Source organism: Gymnoscopelus microlampas (genome assembly GCF_963454915.1).
Source record: "Gymnoscopelus microlampas genome assembly, chromosome: 14".
Lineage (NCBI taxonomy): Eukaryota > Metazoa > Chordata > Actinopteri > Myctophiformes > Myctophidae > Gymnoscopelus > Gymnoscopelus microlampas.
Window position 1 is genome coordinate 46,244,581 of NC_139951.1, and position 13,063 is coordinate 46,257,643.

General features: G+C 41.5%; 1 protein-coding gene across 2 annotated transcripts in view; it reads left to right on the forward strand.

Annotated features, from left to right (window-relative positions):
• LOC311059899 (N-lysine methyltransferase SMYD2-A-like) overlaps window positions 1-13,063 on the forward strand; it is a gene marked incomplete at its 5' end in the record, with an annotated part of 128,510 nt that overhangs the window by 44,371 nt on the left and 71,076 nt on the right. For both annotated transcript variants that reach the window (XM_084078007.1, XM_084078008.1), the window contains 2 exons: window positions 8,597-8,657; window positions 9,907-10,022. In XM_084078007.1, coding sequence (XP_083934133.1) covers window positions 8,597-8,657; window positions 9,907-10,022 — 177 coding nt within the window. The remainder of the gene's footprint in view (window positions 1-8,596; window positions 8,658-9,906; window positions 10,023-13,063) is intronic.

The following is a 13,063-nucleotide window of genomic DNA, read 5'->3' on the forward strand; positions in this document are numbered from 1 at the left end:
ACAGACAGACAGTGACAGAGTGGCAGACTGGCAGACAGACAGACAGACAGTGACAGAGTGGCAGACAGGCAGACAGACAGACTGTGACAGACTGTGACAGAGTGGCAGACTGGCAGACTGGCAGACAGACAGACAGACAGACAGTGACAGAGTGGCAGACTGGCAGACAGACAGACAGACAGACAGACAGTGACAGAGTGGCAGACAGGCAGACAGACAGACTGTGACAGAGAGAGAGAGAGAGAGAGAGAGAGAGAGAGAGAGAGAGAGAGAGAGAGAGAGAGAGAGAGAGAGAGAGAGAGAGAGAGAGAGAGAGAGAGAGAGAGAGAGAGAGAGAGAGAGAGAGAGAGAGAGAGAGAGAGAGAGAGAGAGAGAGAGAGAGAGAGAGAGAGAGCAAAGTGCACATGTCTGAATTAACAGGGTCATGTTTTGCATAATGCAATTTAAATGTAAACTGTGACAAGTGGGGTTTGAGCCGTGGACCTTTGGCACATGAGACTAACACTGTATTGATCAAGCTATTCAATCCACAGCCTTGGTCAGTGAGAAGGGAGAATCCAACAAAACAAAACAAAACAAAAGAGGGAATGAAGTACATCATACATTGAAAACAACTACTCTCAATAAGCGTTTCATTTAACAATTGCATGTTTATTCATTGATACAGTCATGTTGTGTGTAATGCAATTGAGTTGAGGTCTGCATGAGGTGAGATTTGAACCGGCGACGCTCTGGTATCAAGGCAGATGATTAAGCCATTGGGCCAACAGACCCGAACTGATGAAAAGGGAGTTCACACACATGACACACTTTCACGCAAATTGCTCAGAAATACTGGATTTAAATGTTTTTCAAACTGCTCAAAATTGCAGACAATCTAAGGGCGGAGTTTACTGGTTAACAATTGCACATGCATTCATTGATACAGTCATGTTGTGTGCAATGCAATTATAATGAATTCTACATGACGTGGGATTCGAACCAGGAACCCTGTGGTTTCAAGGCAGATGATTAAGCCATTGGGCCAACAGACCTGTACTAGTGAAAAGGGAGTTCACACACATGACACACTTTCACGCAAATTGCTCAGAAATCCTTGGTTTAAATGTTTTTCAAACTGCTCAATATATTTCGGAATGGAAACTAGTGGAACATAGTCGATCTACAAGCTCACAACGCGTTGCTATCTAAAAAGGTGTGAGATTGTAGATCGGCTATTTTCACAAGAAAGTATGTCATACATAAAAAAAAACTACTCTCAAAAGCATTTCGTGTTATTGTCTAAACATTGCACTTGTCTGAATTAACAGGGTCATGTTTTGTACAATGCAATTTAAATGTGAACTGTAATAAGTGGGATTCGAACCAGGGACCTTCGGCACATGAGACTCACACTCTACTGGTGGAGCTATCCAATACACAGCCTTAGACAGTGAAAAGGGAGAATCCAACAAAACAAAACAAAAGCGCGAATGAAGTACGTCATACATTGAAAATAACTACTTTCAAGTATGCATTTCTCGTCATCTTTAACAATTGCACATGTATTCATTGATATAGTCATGTTGTGTGCAATGCAATTATAATTAAGTCTACCTGAGGTGGGATTCGAACCGGCTACCCTATGGTTTCAAGGCAGATGATTAAGCGATCAAGCTATTGAACCAACACACCTGAACCTGTGAAAAAGGGCCTCAAACATGTATTTGACACAGTTTCATGCAAATTGCTCAGAAATCCTGGATTTAAATGTTTTTCAAACTGCTCAAAATTGCAGACAATCTAAGGGCAGAGCTTACTGGTCAAAGTGATACATGGGTCATTCCAGAATTGGAGGACATTTGGGCTTCCGAATTTTTGAAAAAATAACTTTCTATTTGACAAATTTCTGTTATATATTCATCAATAATAGGTAATATACTATCAAAAGCTTGATTAGCTCAGCTCAGGCATCAAAAGTATTTTTATTACATGTTTTATATGGGTTATAGTAACAGGGCTGCAAGTAAAAGTAACAGGGCTGCAAGTAACAGGATTGCAAATCTATGCTAATGTTAGCTTTTTCTCAGGAATAGAAGCTAGCTGTTTAGCTAGATGTTAGCATTTACGAAGAGGACAAACTCACATAAATAAATAAGTACAACTTTTTTTGTCAAGTATTTATCTTATTCTGGAAATATGCATAACAGGGTTGCGTGAGGTAGGTTGAGACATTCAAGTAAGGCTGACAATGTTATACAAATATGAATAATAGAAGAGAGGAGATGCCTTTGCTCTACCCATGATGTTAGGAAAGTGTTTGATGATGTCACTTCTAGTCTGTCATGTGACTCACACTTTTCTTCTTCTTTTACCATGCAAAAAGGTTTAAGGTAACAGGGTTGCATGCAAGTTGTGGGACACAGGTTCCTTGCATAATAATACTTATTTAAAATATTAGGTTAATTAAAACATATGTTTCCACATCAACAAGAGACATCTATGAACAAAATAATGTAAAAGAAAGTAGATTTAAATGTCATTTTAACAGTTTTATCTGAGATTCAATTTGGCAACCAAGGGGGTGGGACAAGAGAAAACTTGCATTTTAGGGGTACTACAGACTTATTTGGTATTTTTTTAAATGTGTTTTTTTTTTTAAATGCTCCAAGTTGATTTAGATTTGGTCTCAGGACAAGTAAAAGTTACACGACAAATGCATTATTTAGTATTTTGTAAATGGATTATTTGACATTTCTTGGGTGGGACGTAAAATGTCCTCCAATTCTGGAATGACCCACATGTGTTCCTCATGATTCAAGGCACATGTGTAAGCAGGTTTAACGGCTGTCGGCCAAACGAGGCATGACTTTTGCCTGTTTAAAGTTTGCATTTTCAAAAAATTGCTATAGCGCCCCCCTTTGACCAATTGGAGTAAGATTGGTTTCAGTGATACTTGGAAGGACCCTCTACAATATTGCAAAGTGTCAAACAAATGTGAGTCTGCATGTATGTGTTAGGGGCAGATGAATAATTTAAAAAAAGCTGCAATTTTCATTGGCTTATAAAAGCTTAACGTTTTCACTTATGGAAAATCCGCTTGGTTACGTCTGTCGGCATTGGTCCAAAGTTCATGTGTATACAGTTTTGTACAGATTGCTCATAAATCCCAGGAGGAGTAGGCTTTTTACTGCTTTTTACTGCTTTTCATAGAATTCGAAATGGTGGGAGATCTAAAGGTCAGAGGTCAAAAGTCAAACAGTGAAAGTTGTTAGGCATGAGGAGACGCATGTGTGTATCAAAGTTTCATGGCTGTAGGTGAAACAGGGCATGAGCTGTACCTGTCCAAAGTTGGCATTTTCAATTGAGTGCTACAGCGCCACCCTTTGGCCAATGTTTGTGAGTTTCGGGTTTTCGCCGTTTGGCATAGCCCTCTACCATATTGCCGAATTTCATAAAAAGTGACCACGCGGTTAGGCCAGAACTGGCAAAACCGGCGGAAGATCATGAACTCTTACAGATGTAATAAGGCTTCGAGCCTATTGGCCTCGAAACCTTAAATATAAACCTTGGTTGTAAAATACCAAAGTTGTCCTTTAAATGGGTGAGGTTAGGGGATGGGCTCCCCAATCCCTTGCCCCTAACAGGCGACGGTGGAAACGCAAGGTTCAGAGGGCACATTAAAGACTTGATATAGTGCTGGGGAGATCACTGAAGGCCCCCGTGTCTAGTGAAGAATGAGTTTACATTTTACCGTGGTTTCGTCTTGTAAGGCCCTTGTAAGGGGTTGGCAGCACGTGGTGCGTGGACGACAGTCCACACCTAACCGGAAGAGTGCGGGGCTCACCGGTTACAGGCAAGGCTGGCGAAAACGGTTAAAGTTTCTATACCCATAGCGAAAGTGGGATAGAGATCATACCGTTGGTTTCCTGCTCTGAGTGCCAATCACACTTCGGGTAAGGGATCGCTATCGACTGGGTCACCGGCAAGTCGGGGCGCAGAGGCAGTAAATCCATGAAGTGCCTAAGAGAGGACTGATTAGTCGCCGCGCCTGGCTTGGAGGAGGGATTACAATATATTGCCATTTGGTGACATGTATTTAAGTCACCAGCATTCATAGTATGACTGAGTTCGAGGGCTGAGGTGGTTCCCATACAATTCTGTTTGGCTGACATTGTAAGTTTCGTAACTCCTTTTGATATCAAAAATATATCACCGATTCTTCTCAAGCTGTGAACGTGTCTGTGCCTTATTTTGTCTATCTTATTTGACTGAGTCCCCATTCAGATTTCCCGGACATTATTTTGGGGGGTCCCTAGTTCAAATATGATTATTTTGCGGGGTCGTGGCCTGAAAAGGTTGAGAACCACTGACGTAGGCTACAGGCTCTGAGGTGGACATAAAGCGACAGACATAGGCTGCATAAAATAGGAGGAGATATCACGTGCAGGACGAAATTTGCATGCCGATGTGAGTGGACTTAAAATCAATTGAACATATATTTTTTTAATGAAAAATATAAACCTCGCTCATCGCATTGCGCCGCATTGTGAGCTTGTTGATCTGCTATTTTCAAAGTGGTTGTTTTGCTGCTATATTAACACATTTTGCTGGGGACGCCCTGGAATCCCCTCAAGGACCCCTAGGGGTCCCTGGACCCCACTTTAAGAACCTCTGTAGTAGAGAATAGACCGTAGACTAATACGTGTTTAAATAAATAGGTATGAAAAAAAGGTGGAGCGCTCCCATTTGGCTTGTCTGTATGACTGTACATTATAATAGTATAAGTTGATGCTGATGAAATATTTTTTGATATCTTCATTAATTACAATATATATATATTTGCTTTCCTTGTGGAATAAAGCTGCTTCGACGGGACACTCTGAAGACCATGGAAGCAACAATGCAGGAACAAATCGAGGGAATCGAGATGTTCCACAGTCCTACTAAAGGACGAGGTCTTCGGGTGACCAAACCATTCAAAGTTGGAGAACTTATCTTCTCATCCCCGGCGTACTCTTACGTCCTCTCGGTTGAAAAGAGGGGAAAGTGCTGCGATTTCTGCTTGGCTAAGTATGTATTTACAGTATGTGGCATGCATGCATATTCTAACTTGTTATTTCATTTCTGTGTGCATTAACAGGCCTATGTTGTAGGCTACACATCCGAATGATTAGTGCAGTCTTTACACATGCGTAATGGCAACATCAATAGTTACACCACTACTACCCTACTTATTGTCTGTATCATTTGATTCAGTTCCTGACAGCTGAGATAGCGCATGTACAACACAAATAGCATTCAACACAGACCACACCCACTGCTTCACTGTTAAGCCAGTTCATTTGTTAAGCCAGTTCATTTGTAAGGACCCCTACATTGATATACATTTGGCTGCGGACCCCCATCTGAAAATGTTTTGTGCCAGGGACCCCCAGAAGCAAAAATAGGTGCGATTAAAATGTGTTAATTTTTTTAACGCGATCATTTTTCTGTAATTAGTTGATCGAAATTAACGCGATAAAGTCCCGGCCCTACTAATAAAATAAAGCTCCATGTGATCTGACGGCCCAGGCCCCTGGGGTCACGGGCCCGTAGGCGGCCGCCTACTTAGCCTACCCGGACGCTCCGCCACTGTGTGTGTGTGTGTGTGTGTGTGTGTGTGTGTGTGTGTGTGTGTGTGTGTGTGTGTGTGTGTGTGTGTGTGTGTGTGTAAACAATCAAACTATCCATCCAAGAGGATGTAAACACACATGTTGTAACATGCTGCTCATTAAAACCTAATGTTTGTTCATTCATAGTAAACCTGAAGAAGAAAACTTGAAGAATTGTGTAAAGTGCAAGAAAGCCTTCTATTGCAATGTCAACTGCCAGGTAGGAAACGAGTGGATGAGGAGGAGGAGGAGGAAGAAAGGGGTTAATGACTGCAGGAAATTGAAGCTTTTATGAATTTTCAGGAATTTGTATTTATGTATTTATTTATTTACCAGGGACAGTGCACATTAATCAACATGTCAGTTTTCACGTCGATGTAAATGAGCCAGAGTTAGCCAAAAGCTAATTTTCTCTCTACCATCTGATTGTAAATGTTTTCTTAGTTACTTTTTGATTGATTGATTGATTGAATACTTTATACTAGTTAGAAATGTAAACAGCTGTGCATGGTACAGTAAGACTAGCCTGGGACCAGACGAATCTGCGAGTGCAAAAAAAAAATGCACTCTGCGATTTGGGTCTGGCACCGCTCCATAGAGAATCCATTTCCGCTCCCAGAAGACGTGGGGCACCAATCAGGGCACAGTATTCGAATATGGGCGACAGTAATTGGTAGTTGGTTGAAGGTCTAACCAATTGCGTCGAGGGCTATTGTTTTGATCCCCCCTCATGGAAGCACCAGACTCATATCCACGCAGTGATAAAGTCTAGCAACGCCAGGCTACAGTAAGACATTAGGCTAAAAGGATAACACAAATAGGTCCTGGGGACTTGTTTCCTTGTATGGCTTTGTTTCATATCTGATACAGAACACTTCTGATTGAGTGTAAAACAGAAACATAGAATGGAATGTGATTGATCACACATGGAAGTTCACCTTTGGTTTCACTGTGAATCAATAAGAAACAAAACCCAGATTTTTGGGTCCAATGCTGATCTAAATTTCCGAGCGTCCTAGATCACCGATAATGTATGTTTTATTTTTCTAATCATTTTGAAAAACGTTCATAAACAAAGTTTATATTTGAGAACATTTAACTTATAAGCTAAGAAATAAATGTAACTAAACACAAATAACTGTTTGATAAGATAGGTTTAAATTAAGTAAACTTCAATTATGAAAAGAAAAATTCATTTGAATTATACAATTTACAAGGAAAAGAGTGAATGTCATTTTATTTAAACACTTAGGCTAAGCCCTAAGTGTCTATGACCACAGTAGACATGCAAAGATCTGATTCAGGTGGAGAAGAGCTTCAGTGGGTTAATTAAAAATAATAGCTTTGTGTGACATGAAGATATGAGAAGAGGGTAAGGAAGGACACAGGTCAGTCAAGGACAGGACTAGTGTATACTGAAAGCTTAGCATTGTGTTGAGTGGCATTACTGGCATAGCACTGTACTGTACATACTGTAGCATAGCTTAGACGCCCTATAGACCAACTGTTAAGCAGTATTTGGGGGCGAGTTTAATTTTGGTGTTACTGTGTGCCAGGCAACATGCTTGTATTCAGCTGTGTTTACAGTATCTCAAAATGGCTGCTGTGAAAAGGGTCAGTTTATGTCTCAAGCATGTTGCAAACTTGCTAAATTATTGTGTGTGTGTGTGTGTGTGTGTGTGTGTGTGTGTGTGTGTGTGTGTGTGTGTGTGTGTGTGTGTGTGTGTGTGTGTGTGTGTGTGTGTGTGTGTGTGTGTGTGTGTGTGTGTGTGTGCGTGTGTCAGAAAGGGGACTGGAATATGCACAAGCTGGAGTGCTCAGCAATGGTTAAGGATGGTCCGAAATGGTGTCCAGCAGAGTTTGTCCGCCTGGTGGCCAGGATCCTTGCCACAAAGGTGAGTGGGTCTTTCTTGATAATTTCCCCAACGTTATTCCTGATTATGAAATACGTGTTGTTGGGTCTATTGTAGTCTCGCGAGCCAGACTGTTGCCAAACACTCCCCCGCTTCCGTTTACAAAAATTTGCCCTCATTAACAATTCCAGGAACTATTTATGCCATTATACCACGCCTGCAAGAACAACCCCTCATGAATATGCTAATATGCCACGTCCCTGGAATCAACATGCAGACAAACTTCTCTCTGGATGTATGTTGGTGTTTTCATTGTTTGTTTTGGTAGCACACACACATCCCCGTCTACCAAAACAAACAGTGAAAACACCAACATACAGTGAGAGGGCAGTGTGTTTCTGCAGGTAAACACCACCACACTACTGTAGTGGCTGATAACTGCTGGTATAGAGGGTAATTATTGGTAAAACATTTACTTATTGTTTTGTTATGTAAACACGGGGCAAAGTTACATACTATGCCTTTAAGTTCTGATAGTGAGGACAGAAAGCAGACCTGTCTCAGATGACCTGAGGTCTGGATGGTTCATGATAGCATAAGATCAGAAATGTATTTTGGCCTTAAACCAGGGGTCTTCAACGTTTTCAGGCCAAGGACCCCCTAGCTGAGAGAGAGATGAAGCAGGGACCCCCTCTATATTGTATAAAATTGTGTTTCAGATTAAACTTTTTTTGTTTACTTGGTCCACTCTTTTTTTCCCCCTCTACACCTATACCTCTTTGCTTTGGTAAAAAAAATAATCCTATCACACAAAGATTTGGCGGACCCCCTGTAGTAACTCTGAGGACCCCCTAGGGGTCCCGGACCCCCTGTTGAAGCCTGCCTTAAACCATTCAGTGCTTTATAAACCAACAGTAGCATTTTGAAATCAGTTATTTGACAATTGTGATGGGTATAAGTACAGGTACCTTATGATCTATCTGTAATTATTGAATTGTTTTGTACTAACTGCTGTATAGAAATAAACTTTGTGCATTGTGTTTTTTAATAAAATAAGAAGTGTAGAAGTTTTGCCGATGCTTAATTTCTTGAAAATGCTTCTTTCTACAGAAGAAACAGAAAGAAAGATCTGCATCTGAGAAGCTTATACTGATGGGAGAATTGCATTCATGTAAGGGATCACTCAACAGAAACACACAAACATGCGCACACATGGGTACATTTGCCATACAATCTGTGTTCATTTAATTTAATTCATTCATAATTAATGTAATTCATGTGTAACTAACAGAGAGGAAATATGTAGCCAAATGGACCCTTACTGGTCCATTCGGTTCCATTTATACACTCTCAAGAGTTGAATTAACAGGAAAAAAAGCAGGATTTTACTGCTTAAAGGTGTAGTGAAATGAAAAATATGTTTTTCACACGTTTAGAGCATATCCGTGGTCATCAAATGGGCATACCTAACAATAGATGCCAAAACAAATTAAAACAAACCATTTTTGTGTATTTTTTATACCAAAAGTCCCTAAAAAGGCAATCTTAATTACTTCCTGTAAACGAAAACGTGCTGCGTGATGACAATACGCAGCCTTCATGAATATTAATGAATCTTGATTACATGCACCTGTTTGATTCCCATAGCTGCACGTTCTTCAAACACAGCTGATTTTAATTACAGAGCTACTCCGTTTTGAATCTCATTGAAGATGACATCCAGACGGTGTATTACTCATTTTAAACTTAATCTGCATGCTAAAATGTGTATCTGAAAACATTATAGGTTAGAAATAAGCCAGATAGTAGTAGTAACGTGCTTCACTGGCCGTCTCTCTCTCACTTGTAAACAAACACTTGCCGTGTGGCGCACGGCTGAAGTGATTGAGATTCCAACGTCCCATAGCCTGAAGGGATGGGACCTTCTGATTGGTTTAGAGTTGGTTGAGACGACGTTTCAGACTGAACCTTCAAAATAAAATGACCGAAAATGTCACTGCACTGCATCTTTAAAGGGGGGGAGTGGGCAATCTTTTCGGGCACGTGATCGCTGTTTTCCAAGTCTGCTGTGATCATTCAGTGCCAGACAGTGAAAACCACCGTTGCTTTTACGTCTTATAGAGAGTATGCACGTGCACCACTTTTCCACCGGGTCACGCCCAACCCCCCCCCCCCCCCTCTTCTAGAGTGGCAAAACATTGAGCAGCATGGAGCGTTGGAGTTTGGAAGCAATCGTTGTAAATCAGTCAACGGTCCTGCGTACCACCTGTTTTTAAATTGCTCATTATGCAGGAGTCAGCAGGACGTTGCGTTATTGAAAATGAGCTCTATTCTATTCTGTATTTATATTCTTTGCACATGGGTACGTTTTTACACTTTCAGTTAACACTGTGTATTTTACTGTGTATTTTACAAACCAGATGTGGACAACAAGAGGAAATCGATTTACGAGGCTGAAATCGCCAGCCTGGGTCGCTTCTATTCCAAACACCTGGACTTCCCTGATCACCATGACCTGCTTTCACTCTTCTCACTGGTAGTGTGAAGACACACACAAACACACACACACACACACACACACACACACACACACACACACACACACACACACACACACACACACACACACACACACACACACACACACACACACACACACACAGACAGACAGACAGACAGACAGACAGACAGACAGACAGACAGACAGACAGACAGACAGACAGACAGACAGACACAAGCTCTTAATACTGTCCATTGGTTCAAAGTTTATAAAACCCATGGACAGACTTTACCACTACAACCTGGCATCCCAATTTTGAGCATGCCATTATAGGTAAAGAAACATCTAAAATCAATAGCTGATCTACAAGCTCACATCACAATGCACATCACTGTGAGCTATAAAGAAATATGGAGATACAAGGTTTCTGCCAGACAGTAACAATATACTGTACCCCCCCCCCCCCCCCCTTTTAGTACACATTAGTACACACTGACCACTTTCTCACCTGTCCAGCACTCATGGATTCTGAAACGCTAACAATCTGTCTGCCAACCATTTCTCATTAAAAATGAGAGAAAATGAGGAAGAAGAAAATAACGACTAAATTGTTATCCAACAGGTGTGAATACATTAGTAGGATTATTATTGTATATATGATTTCTCTCTCTGTGCAACAGGCTCACTGTAATACCTTCGATTTGAGTGATGAGTATTTGGATGCTGGTATCGGTTCTGTTGTCTACGCTGAGTAAGAACACACACACACACACACACACACACACACACAAACACACACACACACACACACACACTCTCGCACACACACGCACACATGCAGAGTTAAACCCTCATCAATGTAACCACTTAAACCCTACTTATCATGTCAGTAAACCATTAAAAAAAGCTACAGTACTGCAATAATGTGTGGTTGTCACAAAATGCCAGAGTTTTTCAGAAAAGTGTCAGCCCACTGCCAGCGAATAATACTGATTTTGACTAACCTTTGAAAAATCATAGAATATTTTCCGTGATCGATGTATATACTGTATACAAATGCACCGTTTATTATTCTATTATTTTTACTAGTGTAGGACGTTTAGGGTCAATGGCCCTCATTTATCAACGCGGTGTAGACCAAATGGGCGTACGGCGAGATCACCGCAATTTTCGGCATTTATCAATATATCCTGACGTGGGCTTTATCCTACGGTACGCTGAGATCTCACGTCTGGTCGGGACCAGTTGTTGACGTTGGCTGCACCCGTTTATTCCATCCTAGACCTGCGGAGCAGCATTGTTTGACTGTCTGAGAGGCATTGGACACCTAATCCACTCATAAATCTGTATATCTACACTAATAAATAATCCCTGTGAAAATATAACATTTTATAAAGTAATTTAAACAAACTGCTTTAACAGTCATTCAGATAAGATTGTAGATCTGTCTGTATTGAAAATAGCAGATCTACAAGCTCACAAGCCAGCAACGCGTTGTGAGCTTGTAGATCTGCTATTTTCAAAATATACGGGCGCTTTCTGCGAGAGCACTCTTCTGCGCGAGCACCGGTCTAACAGGCGGCGCTGCTGTTATATTTTCATGGCCACCGGGAGATCAGACATTTAACCCATGGTCCAACACACACCAGCCTTCATTCATTAATGTTCTCTCCAGGCTATCTCTCATTAATGCGGAGCGGGACGGGACTCGCCCGTCCGACGGTCCGAGTCTCACTGGGAAATGGGAATAGCCTACATGAGGGCTTTATTTTAGTGTAACTCGAACGCGCACTGCTCGGTATGGGTTAAATACATTAATCTACAAAAGTATTCCATTCATGCCGATGTGATTGGTATCATAATATGTCATTCATGTAGGCTACAAGCCTACGTGACAATACGCTACGGGCGTGTGTGTGTGTGTGTGTGTGTGTGTGTGTGTGTGTGTGAGAGAGAGAGAGAGAGAGCGAGCGAGAGAGGCGTGTGCGTGTGCGTGTGCGGCGAGGCCAGCGGGGGGGGGGCGGCTGTTTCTTATTGGCTTTTCATGTCTTTGGTCGTATTCTGGTTCGTCTTCATGTCGTAAAATCGGGGCGTTTTGAGAATATTTATGGGGCGTGTTATTTAAATGACGCTCGTTTCAGCCGTGACATTTATCAACGCTGGGACCAAGTGTAAGCTCGGATCAGCTGTGTAGGATGCGTTGATAAATGTGACTTCGACGTTGGTGTACGCCGAATATATGGAAAAATATACGGCGGTTTATACGCTGCGTTGATAAATGAGGGCCTATGTGTTTTGCAACCACATGTACACTCAAATTAAAGCTTAGAATGGTGAGCAGCTTTCTATAGCCATTAGGAGCATGTTGGAAATTGGGGATATTAATAGGCCTTATTTTTAAATTATTATATTTGTGTATGAAATCTTGTATTAAAAGGCAATTTAAGCATATACAGTATGGACGTTTTGAAGAAGTAAAATCACCATTCCAATCAATCAATCAATTCCCCATACTTGAATTGTGCAGAGAAGTGGGTTCATATAACACCATTGAAAGTTCTTCATTATTATATTATTATATTATATTTGTTGTAACAATTTGCATGTGACAATATAGGGGTCCACATACAGTATTCAACGCATGATAACGGCACTAAGCTGCTAGTCTGCAATGGTTATCATGCCAAACTGTGAACTAGAGATGTACAGCTAGTCAAAAAATCAAACTTAGATTTTCCCACCCATTTGATAATCATGGCTCAATTTTGGAGCTCTGGCTCATGGTGTGTGTGTGTGTGTCTCTCTCTCTCTCTCTCTCTCTCTCTCTCTCTCTCTCTCTCTCTCTCTCTCTCTCTCTCTCTCTCTCTCTCTCTCCCCCCCCACCCAGTGTTTCCCTCCTGAACCACAGCTGTGTACCCAGTGTGACTGTGTCACAAAGAAGGGCGGCAGCAGAAGTACGGGCAGTACAGGATATGAAGCCTGGTGATGAGGTGAGGAGAAGAGACAGCTGCACAGGGATGTATTTGTGTGTATGGGGGACACGGTATGTGTTACAAGGGGGTAGGGTAGTGGTTTTC